General features: G+C 66.6%; 1 protein-coding gene across 12 annotated transcripts in view; it reads left to right on the forward strand.

Annotated features, from left to right (window-relative positions):
- The window catches only part of NADSYN1 (NAD synthetase 1), a 37,438-nt gene extending 26,113 nt beyond the window's left edge, over window positions 1-11,325 (forward strand). For 4 of the 12 annotated variants that reach the window (XM_045039691.1, XM_023238965.2, XM_045039692.1 and 1 more), the window contains 5 exons: window positions 5,379-5,510; window positions 6,056-6,125; window positions 9,230-9,358; window positions 9,840-10,016; window positions 10,918-11,121. In XM_045039691.1, coding sequence (XP_044895626.1) covers window positions 5,379-5,510; window positions 6,056-6,125; window positions 9,230-9,358; window positions 9,840-10,016; window positions 10,918-11,088 — 679 coding nt within the window. In that variant the 3' untranslated portion in view covers window positions 11,089-11,121. The other 8 variants (XM_045039693.1, XM_023238968.2, XM_045039694.1 and 5 more) reach the window with 5 other exon arrangements.

The raw sequence follows: 11,325 nt of genomic DNA on the forward strand, positions 1-11,325 counted from the left end.
GTGTTTCCTCAAGAGCTGATGAGAGAGGTGTGGCAGGGAGGAACAGTGTTGCTGACGCAGGAGGGGGGACGCAGCTGGGGAGCTGTCCCGGTGTCCCGAGGAGGTGAGAGCAGGTGGCGAAGCGAGACGTCGGCTTTATCGGGAGCCCAGCTAGTGTGTCCAGCAGAGTGCACGGCACAGACGCGGGCCTGGGTGGCGTGGGGTCGGGGCCGTGACCGTCCTCGGTGAAGCAGGAAGCGGAGTCACCGGGCCGAGCGACGACGCACAGCAGGCGTTGGGTGCTTGACGGGAGCTGGTGACGAGCAGGACGGGTCGGGGACGAGGCGGGCGGCCCGGCACCGGGGACGCCCTGGAGGCGGGGTCGTGCCGCTGCGCACACACGTGTGTGGAGCAGGGAGCCCAGCGAGCCCGGCAGGGAGAGGGGGGCAGGGGAGCCGAGAAGCGCCAAGGGGAGGGGAAGGCTGCGGGAGCGAGCTGCCGTCCCTGTCCCGCGATCCGCTGGCAGACGGGACTCCGTGTCGGGCGGACCCGGGGCTGCGGTCGACTACAGCCGGAGGATGGAGGAAACCAGGCCCCGGCTTCCAGAATCCTCTCCCAGTGGACCCCCCCCCAACCGACCCCCAGCAACACACGTGACGGCACGTGGGCAGCACCCACCACCAGCGAAGCTTCTCAGAGACCCTGCGCCCAGCGTTGGCCCTGGGGGCCGGTCACACGGCCACCCTCTGCCTGGCGCAGACCAAGCCTCGGCTCCCGGAAGGAGAGCAGTGCTCAGCATAAAGCGGTGTTTGAACCAGGAATTTAGAAACCGTGGCCACGGTTTCCAGTAGGGAATGGCGGGAGCACCCCAGATCCCTGGTGCCGGCCGAGCACCCGCCCCACAAGCAGGCCTTTCTGAGACGACTGTGCTCACGCGCGTCTGCGCAGAGCCTGACGGACAGGAGGCTCTGAGGTCTGGGGGCGCCGTCACTGACAGCAGGAGGCTGGGGCCCTGTCGGGGCCCTGAATGGCCAGGGGCAGGTCAGAGGTCAGTGATGAGCGCAGAGGAGGGCTGGAGGAGCCGCCAGAGGCGGTAAGGACAGCCTTGCAGAGAGGGTGGCCCGTCCTGGAGGGGCCGGTGAGTCCAGAAGGCTCCACAAGGGGGCGTGCCACCGGCCCCTCCCCTGCGTCTGTAGGTCCCCGCTTCCCTGGGTGGGGGTCTCGCCACCACCTGCCACGGCCAGAGTAGGTGGGAAGCCGTGTGACTGCAAACCTCTTTCTGCTGCGGGAGGTGAGGCGGCTGGTCCCCGTTCCCCCGTGGCCAGTCTCTGCGTGGGGTCTAGTCGGGGAGTGCGCTGGGAGGCACGCAGGTTGTAGGGACTTTTCCTTTCCCTAAACGAGGTGGGACGATCCTGCAGGGTTTTTCAACCGGTGCAGCGGGTCCGCGGTCCGCTTCCTCCCACCCATGTAGCTCACGCCTGGCAGGGCGACCTGGCGGGGTGGGGCTGGGGGACGGCGAGCGGGCTTGGCCCCTGGTTGTCTTGCCATCAGGGGGAGGACCGACGGGCTTTGCTGGTGGACCAGGTCAGGTGCGGTGCCCAGGCCGACCCAGCAGCCGAAGGGATGGGCGTGTGTGTGGTCAGATGTCCGGGTGCAGAACCGGGTGGGGAGGTCGAGGCCCAGTGTCGGGAATGCGGCTTTGTGGACAGCCGTGTGGAGGTGTGTGCTGGGCAGTTACATGGGATTCTGGAGAAACCCAGGGGTGAAGTGAAGCACACCCCTGCCCCGGGGAGTGTGCAGATGGTGAAATGCCATCAAAGCTACGAGACCAGCTGGGCCACCGTGGGACCGAATGTTGACAGAGGAGGAGTGGGTCCGGGGTCCCCCAGGTTCCGATGCGAGGGGGCTGCAGATCAGGGGGTCCCACCCAAGAGGAGGAGCCGGCTGGCGGAGAGGAAGGGGCACCCAGAGCCAGGCAGAGAGGCCGTTCGGGGCCTGATGGGGTTGTTGACCAGGCGTGGGGGGCCCGGGGGCCGGCCGCAGGGCCGGGGCGGCTTCTGGAGGGGCCCGGGCCGGAACCTGGCGGTGAAGGCTCTAGAGGGAGCGGCGGGCAGTGGACGTGGCCCCGAGGGTTTCGGTTTGCGGGGCACGGGGATGTGGGCCAAGAGAGGGCAGGAAGGTGGGGGACTTTGGGCTTTGCTTACGCTCACGGGAGCAGGAGGGGTCGGCTGCTGGAGTTGACGAAAGTGCCAGTGCCGGGGGCCTCGCTGTCCCGGCCCTGGAGGCATCAGCCCTGGGCTGCCCTGGGGTCCTCGGTTAAGCTTCGTGATCTGCTGAAGACGCACCTCCAGAGCCTGTCACACGGGGGTTGGGGCTTCGGCATGTGGATCTGGGGGCACACGGGCATTCGGTCCGCGGCAGTGACTTCCCCAGAAAGGTTGTCACTTGAGCTCAACCGGTGCGCGCGCTCAGGCTGCAGCTCAGGTGGAAGCCTGTCTTGTGTTTAACGCGTAAACGTGGCCTTCCTGCCCCCAGGGTGCCCTCCTCCCTTCTGGACTTTGATGCCAAGAGAGAGACGAGGCCGGAGCCTTGCTGGGTGGGTCTGCTGGCCGCCCCGGGCACCGCACCTCCGGACCCTCCCCGACTCCGAGCTGCTGACAGCTCCCGAGGCAGCGGGGGAGGCTCACAGTAAGAGGGACCCCTGGGGTGCAGGGAAGGGAGCCCCGCCCAGGGCAGCACCAGGGACTTAACGGTCCCTCTCTGGTGCCCTGGGGGCCTCACGCCCGAGGCCTCGCTCCTTGGTAGGAGTCAGGAGAAGCTGAACAGCAGGAGAAGGTCACTTGTGTGGGTGGAAGCTGGAGGGGCCAAGTGCTCCCGGGACTGGGGAGGACGGACAGGGGGAGGATGGGCAGGACCAGGGGGGAGGATGGACAGGACCGGGGGAGGACGGCAGGACCGGGGGAGGACAGACAGGACCGGGGGGAGGCTGGCAGGACCAGGGGGAGGACGGGCAGGCAGAGGGGGAGGACAGACAGGACTGGGGGGAGGACGGCAGGGCCAGGGGGAGGATGGACAGGGGAGGACGGCAGCACCAGGGGGAGGATGGCAGGACCAGGGGGAGGACGGCAGGGCCAGGGGAGGACAGACAGAACCAAGGGGAAGACGGGCAGGACCAGGGGGAGGACGAGCAGGGGGAGGCTGGCAGGACTAGGGGGAGGACGGCAGGACCAGGGGGAGGACAGACAGGACCAGGGGGAGGACGGGCAGGGGGAGGACGGCAGGACCGGGGGGGAGAACAGACAGGGGGAGGACGACAGGACCGGGAGGAGTACAGCAGGGCCGGGGGGAGGATGAGCAGGACCAGGGGGAGGACGGCAGGACCGGGGGGAGGACCGGGGGGAGGATGGACAGGACCGGGGGGAGGACGGACGGACCGGGGGGAGGACGGCAGGACCGGGGGGAGGACGGGCAGGCAGATGGGGAGGACGGACAGGACCGGGGGGAGGACGGGCAGGCAGAGGGGGAGGACGACAGGACCGGGGGGAGGATGGACAGGACTGGGGGGAGGACGGACAGGACCGGGGGGAGGACGGCAGGACCGGGGGGAGGACGGACAGGACCGGGGGGAGGACGGACAGGACCGGGGGGAGGACGGGCAGGCAGAGGGGGAGGACGGACAGGACCGGGGGGAGGACGGCAGGACCGGGGGGAGGACGGGCAGGACTGGGGGGAGGACGGCAGGGCCGGGGGGAGGATGGACAGGGGAGGACGGCAGCACCAGGGGGAGGATGGCAGGACCAGGGGGAGGACGGCAGGGCCAAGGGGAGGACAGACAGAACCAAGGGGAAGACGGGCAGGACCAGGGGGAGGACGGACAAGGGGAGGCTGGCAGGACCAGGGGGAGGACAACAGGACCAGGGGGAGGACGGCAGGACCAGGGGGAGGACGGACAAGGGGAGGACAGACAGGACCAGGGGGAAGACGGCAGGACCAGGGGGAGGACGGACAGGACCAGGGGGAGGATGGACAGGACCAGAGGAAAGATGGACAGGACCAGGGGGAGGACAGACAGGACCAGGGGGAGGACGGCAGGACCAGGGGGAGGACAGACAGGAGGAGGACGGCAGGACCAGGGGGAGGACGACAGGACCAGGGGGAGGACGGACGGGGTGGGGGAAGGGTGTCCTTGTGCTGGTGTTGAGCGTGTGCTTGGGAGCATTGCCGTGTGTGCCTGGCGACACCGGCCGGGGCGGGACCCTCAGAGGCCACCACCAGGAGGTTCAGGCGCGAGGGGCAGGGCGAGGAATGGCCTTGGGGGGGGGGGGGCCTGGGGAGCCAGCGGAAACCTGCCACCGTCCAGAGGGCAGGCGAGAGAACACGGTGGAGGGAGGGTGTCCCGCGGCCGCCGTGACAGCGGACTCTCGACGACAGTGTGCAGCACAGGCCTCAGGTTGTGGGGAGGGCTGGTTCCCCCTGGAGGCTGGCGGGAGAATCCCTTCCCTGCTGTCTCCAGCTCCTGGAGGCGCCCAGCTGCTTGGCTCGCCCCTCCCCCACCCCAAGCCAGCGGACAGCCTCCCTGCGTCTTTCCCCTTCTGCTCGCGGCCCCCTGGCTCTGGCCCCTGCCTCCCTCCTACACCACTCAGCACGTTCGTGACTTCGTTCAGGGCCCACCTGGTAATCCAGGTCAAAACCTCCCCGCGAGGGGCGCCGGGGGGACCCCTTCGGTTAAGCATCCGACCCTGGATCTCGGCTCAGATCAGGGTCTCCTGCTCTGTGGGATCGAGCCCCGCGTCAGGCCCTGTGATGGCACAGAGCAGGGCCCGGTTGGGATCCCCTCTGTCCCTGTCTGTCTCTCTCTCTCTGCTCCTCCCCCCTCACATGCACTCGCTCGCTCTCCCTCCCTCAAAAACACCGCCACCATCTCGCCTCAGGGGCCTCAACTCAATTGTGCGAAGTCCTTTTTGCCCACAGGTCACGCGTTCTCGGGTTCTGGGTATAGGACGGGGTGACTGGGGGCCATCTTCCGCCCGCCGCAGGGGTATCTGGGAGGGGTGCTGACAGCTGTGGAGGGGGCCCTCCCTCCTAAGGACCTCACACCTCGGTCCCATGTCCCACCGGCCCCGGCCCCGCCCTCCAGACGCGCCGCTCCCAGCTGGATGCTGGCCATTCCCGAATCGGTCTCCTGGCCCCGACGCCTTCCCGGGCGGCTCAAGTGCCTCCCCCGGTCGCCTGCCGCCTCCGCCCTTTGTGGACCGACCGCTGCGGCAGGCCACCCTCCTCCGAGACCCTCCAGCCCGCCAAGCTCTGGCTCCGGGTGTGTTCGCCCGGGACCGGACCCCAGGCGGGCCTCACGGCGCCTCGGCTCAGCCGCGTGGACACCGTGTGCTCTGTCCCCGCAGCCTCCTCGGCTACCTGACCAAGTACGACTGCTCCAGCGCGGACATCAACCCCATAGGCGGCATCAGCAAGACGGACCTCAGGGCCTTCGTCCACTTCTGCCTCGAGCACTTCCAGCTCCCCGCCCTGGAGGGGTGAGTGCCACCCTCCAGACGGGCCCTCCGCGCCCGGCACAGCCCCCTCCCACGCCTCCCTGCCGCCTGACCACAACAGCCCTGCCCTCAGCGGGCACCTGGGGTCCCGCGGCCAGGCCGGCGCCTTCGGGCGGGGGCTCCCCCAGACCCCCTGGCCATGGGGCGGCACCTGGGGACCGTTCTGGGGATCCCGGCGGCTAGATGCTCCCGGGCACCCTGCGGCGCCCAGGCTGGCCCCACAAGAAAGCATGACCCGTCCCCACGTGCAGAGTGCTCAGCGGAGCAGCCCCGTGTGGGGGCTCCCGCCGTCCCCTCCTGCCCCGGGGCGTGGAGCCCCCCGGCATCCACACCCGTCTCCCTGGGCAAGCCCAGCACCGCCAGCCCCGGCCCGGCGGTGCTCATGTGACTGGCGGGGGGTGGGTGGGTGGGGGGCGTTGCCGGGGACTGGCCGGGGCACCCGGGGACAGCCGGTGTGGGGTTTTCCCGCGGGGCTCGCGAGCGCCCAGGCAGCCGTCAGGACTGACGTCTGTGTGTCTTGGCCGCAGCATCCTGGCAGCACCGGCCACCGCAGAGCTGGAGCCCTTGGCCGACGGACGGGTGTCCCAGACGGACGAGGTAGTGGCAGTGGTGGCTCGGTCACCGCTCTCCCTCCCCGTGTCCCCACTTCCTCGTGTCTGCCGGGCGCCTCTGCTGCTTCCTTTGTGCCGCGGGGACCCCTCTCCCATCTCCAGGCTCCTGGCCGGGGAGCCCCGCGCCCACTGCCGGTCCCGCCGCCGGCCTCTGACGTGCGTTCGACTCGGGCTCCTTGAGGCCGACGCCCGGGAGGGGGGGTGAGAGGGGCAGGTCCCTTGCGGGTGGGGGGGGGGCGCCACCTCGAAAGAAGCGCTCCCGACCCCTCTGTCCGTGCCGGCCCGCGAGCCGTCGGGGCTGGGCAGGGCCGCGCTCTTCCTCCTGTCGCTGCCGGCTCCTTCGTCACGAAGATCGACTTTGCCTCTTCTTCCAAGAGTTTGTGGTTTCAGCCCTCGTATTCAAGTCTGCGACCCGGCAGACTTCGCCGCGTGTGGTGCGGAGGGGACCCGGCTGCAGCCTCGCGCGTGCGGACGGACGGACGTCTCTCCCACCGACTGTCCGGTGCCCGTGGCGTGGAGAGGTGCTTCCGGGCTCCGTTCTGCCGTGAGCGCCCGTCCCTGTCCGGTGCCACCCGGCTTTGCAGTGAGCTGTGACGCGGGGAAGTGTGAGTCCTCCGACGGCGCTCCTCTTTTTCGGCGCAATTCTGGCTCTTCTGGGCCCTTTGAGTTTCTGTGTGAACTTGGAGTCATTTTCTGCCATGCCCACAGCTTGGCTTCTGTGGCAGTTGTGTTGAATCCGTAGCTGCGTTTGGTGGCCGTTGGCTCCGTGACCACATTAGGCCTTCTGAGGCTCGAACGGGGGTGTCCTGTTTGCCCCGGGCGTCCGGGTCCGTCAGCGACATTTTGTTGTTCTCAGAGTGTAAGCGTAAGTGGGCCTGGGGGCCCAGTCGGTTCAGCGGCCGACTTCGGCTCGGGTCATGATCTCGCGGTTCGTGGGTTCGAGCCCCGCGTCGGGCTCTGTGCTGACGGCTCGGAGCCTGGCGCCTGCTTTGGATTCTGGGTCTCCCTCTCTCTCTGCCCCTCTCCCGCTCACGCTCTGTCTCTCTCAAAAACAAACATTAAAAAATTTATTTCCAGGTATTTTCTTTTCCTCATTCTATCGTAAATGGAATTGTTTTCCTAATTTGATCATTGGGTGGCTCATTGCCAGCGTACGGGAATGATTTTCTGCACTGCCTTTCCGTCTCAGTCTCACTGGTCTCCCTCCAGTCCATACGTCCCTTCTGTCCGCGTGCTCGAGGCTTGGCGTGTGCCTCCTCCCGCGTGTTGTCAGAAGGCGGAAGGTTAGGTCACTGATTTGAGATCCTTTTCTTTCTTTCTTTCTTTCTTTCTTTCTTTCTTTCTTTCTTTCTTTCTTTCTTTCCTTTTTTCTTTCTTTTTTAAAAAATGTTTATTTTGAGAGAGAGAGCAGGGGAGGAGCAGAGAGAGGGGGAGACAGAGAATCCCAGGCAGGCTCCGAGCTGTCAACACAGAGTCCGACCGATGTGGGGCTCGATCCCACAAACCGTGAGATCATGACCTGAGCGAGATCAAGAGTGGGACACTTAACCAACTGAGCCCCAGGCGCCCCGAGATCTTTTTCCTTCCGAATGCAGGTGTTTACGACTATACACTCCTCCCTCGCCGCTGCCCTTCTGTGTTGTATAAGTCCAGCCACATCACTTTCTTTCATCTCCAAGTATTTCCCAGTGTTCCTCGTGATTTCTTCTCTCACCCCGTTTACTCGAGAGTGTGTGGTTTAATTCCCGCCTATTTGCGAGTTTCCCAAGTTTCTTCCGGTTCCTGAATGTGCGGTTCCCTTCCTTCCCGGTGGGAGAGCATACTTGGGGCGATTCAGCGGTTTCGAATTCATCGAGGCCAGTCTTCTGAGAATGTTCCATGTGCCTCGAGGAGAACGTGCAACGTGTGCTCTGTGGTCGTTGGGCGGAACGTTCCAGAGATGTCTTTTAGGTCTAGTTGGTTTCCAGCGTTCCGGTTTTCATCTCCTTGGTGGTTTCTTTGTCTAGTTTTGTACATGATGGAAAGTGAGGAATTAAAGTCTCTGATGATTACGGTTGAACCTAAGGAATTAAAATGTCATTGCCGGCAAATATTCATCTCCCGCCAAAGAGAGCGGTAAGAGAAGTCCACGGCAAAGACCCGCGAAGCACTGGGACTTGGTGGTGAACCGGCGGGACGTGGCCATTTATGTGAGTCCCTGGGACAGACAAGCGGGAAGTAACCGTGATGGCCCCCGGTGGTCCCAGTGCTGCCGTCGACCCCGGTGACCCGATGGTGGCAGTGTCCCTCGGAAGGGGTCAGGACAGGCTTCCCCAAGGAGGTGACGTTGGAGCTGAGGCCCGAGGGAAGGCCAGGGTGGGCAGCGGGGAGCAGGAGGGAGGGCCCGGTCCTGGGTCCTACAGGCCCGGGTCGGAGGGGAGGCTGTCCCGCTGTGTCACGAAATGCCAGCGTCACGGGACCTGAGAGGGGATTGGAGCGAGTCCTGAGAAGCACTGGCTTGTGTGAGCCTCCATGTGGGGCTGGCTCTCGTGGGGCCGGGGGGGTGTCGGGCCTGACGTGGGTCCTGGCATCACCCCCCAGGGCCGCCGTAACCGAACGCCGCGGGTGGACGGCTTACACAGAGGCACCACGTCGGTGTCGGCAGAGCCGTGCTCCCCCCAGAGGCTCTGGGGGACGGTCCTGCCTCTTGGTCCCGCTTCCGGGGCCTCCCGGGCCGTGTCGCGCCGCCCCAGCCTCCGCGTTCATCGTCACGAAGCTTCTCCTCCGCGAGCGTTGTTCCAACCCCACGACCGGGGCCATCTCACCTCGGCCTCCTTCGCTTAGTTGCGTCTACACAGACCTATTTCCCCAAATACGCACCCAGTGTGCCGCCCCCGGGGCCTAGAACGCGCACAGGTCTCCAGCCGGGGCCGCTCTCCTGTCCCTCCCAGCCCTCAAAACCCGGGCTGGATCTTTTCTTCCGAAGGCCCGCTGTGTCGCTGGCGGTGAGGGGGAGCGAGCCCCCGCGTCCGCCCCTGGCCTTTGGGGCCACGTCCCTCCCCCGGGCGTCCGGTGCCGCGGGCCCAGCGGTGCTCTCCCCTTCCTCCGCAGGAAGACATGGGCATGACGTACGCGGACCTGTCCGTCTACGGCAGACTCCGGAAGGTCGCCAAGACCGGGCCCTATGGCATGTTCTGCAAGCTCGTCAGCCTGTGGAAAGACGTGTGTTCCCCGCGGCAGGTACGCCGTGGGCACGTCCCGCGGAGGGAAGCCGGCAGGACGGTCCCCGCGCAGGGACCGTTTGGCGGGAGTGAGTCAGCGCAGCTTGGCCTCCAGGGGTAGCCCTCTGACAACCCCCAGTTGTCTCTTACCCTGAGCAGGGTCCGACGCCCCTGCCCGCTGTCCCGCCCGCGGTCAGGCCCGTCGGGGCTCATGCGGTGGTTCCCACGGAACCGCCTGGAAGCCTCGTGCGGTGTATCTTCCCGGGCCCCTGCCGGGGTCTCCTGACCCCGCGTCCGGGGGCGCTAGAGTCGGGAGCCGACGCGTTACAGCTCAGCCACCCGCGCTGTGCGGCCACCAGCGCTCGTCCGCTGCCCCCGGGGGCGGGGGGGGGGGGGTCCCGTGGGGCCATCAGCTTGCGCCTTGCGGCGTGACGCGGCTGAGGGCCCCGGGCCTTCGCAGCCTTGCGAGCTCGAGGGTCCGCGTGTTCCTTGCCTACCAGGTGGCTGACAAGGTGAGGTGGTTTTTCTGCAAGTACTCCATGAACAGGCACAAGATGACCACGCTCACACCCGCGTACCACGCAGAAAGCTACAGCCCCGACGACAACAGGTTCGACCTGCGGCCGTTTCTCTACAACACCAGCTGGCCCTGGCAGTTCCGGTGCATAGAGGCCCAGGTGCGTCGGGCGACGAAGGGGCTTCTCCGCGAGCCACGGCTGCGGGGGGAACGCCGGCTCCCTGCCGCTTTACGTTCGCGGCCGCGTTTTTTGCGGCCCCGGCTTCGCGAAGCGCAAGTACGTTTCGGGTCGGCGGGCGCTGTGCCTGGTGCTGCGTCCCTCGCGTGGGTAGCCGTGGGCACCTGGGGCCAGTCGCCGCCCCTCGCGGCCGACTCGAGGGTCCAGATGGTTTCACGCCTTCTGAAACCACCGTGCCTCTCCTTCCTGTTTCTGGTTAATTGATAGAGTGAGGAAAGATTAGTAAAAGCAAGCGTGGGCCCTTCCCGCCTTCTCCTCTCCAAGGCCAAGCACGGGAGCAGGGCCAAGGGCACTTCGGGCACAGGTCGTAACGGCCCGAGGGAGGGACAGGCGGCCAGCAGGGAGCCCTCGGATGCACAGAACACGATGTTGTGATGATACGGCGTTGAGCCAGAGAGCGCGGCGGGCTGGAAGGACACGCTGTGTACCGGGTGGCCGAGGCAGGCGCCCCTGCAGATGACGTATCTGCAGGATGGACCCCGGGTCACACTGCACGTCCGGGCCGCGGGCGAGGGGTCACCCCAGGGACAGCGGGCCTTGGCTGCAGACATTTCTGGTTGTTGTGCCCGGGGTGGGTTCTGTGCCACTGGCACCTAGCGGGCAGAGTGCAGGGGCGCTGCTGGCATCCTGCCCGGGACAGCCCAGCCTCCAGACGAGGAGTTGGGGGAGGCGGGGCTTGGCTCCCCCGGGGGCGCTCAGTGGTGGGGTCCCCCAGATCAGGAATGGGGTTTGGAGGCCATGCAGCCAAGTAACGGGCAAACGTAGACCCCTCCGAGGACGCGTGTGGGCAGATGCAGTTCTCCATGGCGTCCTCGTCCGGCAGGGACCCCCGCGATGCGCTGAGGCGCGTCCTGCCAGACTTGCCCAGTGCACGTGCTCTGCACCCTTCCCACGTCTCTGCACATTGTGGGGACTGCCTCGCAGCTGCTCGTCCAGTCCCGCGACGGCCCCCCTAGCTGGGTGTGAACCGGCGTGTTCCATAGCGTGGTTGTGAGCGTCCAGCCGTGGACGTGCGCGTGGCTTCTCCATCTAGGTGCTGCGGCTCGAGAGCAGAGGCTGTCAGGACCTGGATGGCGTGGACTGACGCCCCCCCCCAACCCGAGGCTTCCACCTCGCCGGTGACGGTGCACCCAGAGCGGTGTGCCAGCGTCTCCCTCCACGCCTCGAGGGGGCGGGATCTTGCTCTGGTTCCTTAAAAAAGACTCAAATAAAGAGCGTGTGATTTCTGGGA

This window comes from Felis catus, chromosome D1, assembly GCF_018350175.1.
Source record: "Felis catus isolate Fca126 chromosome D1, F.catus_Fca126_mat1.0, whole genome shotgun sequence".
In the NCBI taxonomy this organism is placed as follows: Eukaryota; Metazoa; Chordata; class Mammalia; order Carnivora; family Felidae; genus Felis; species Felis catus.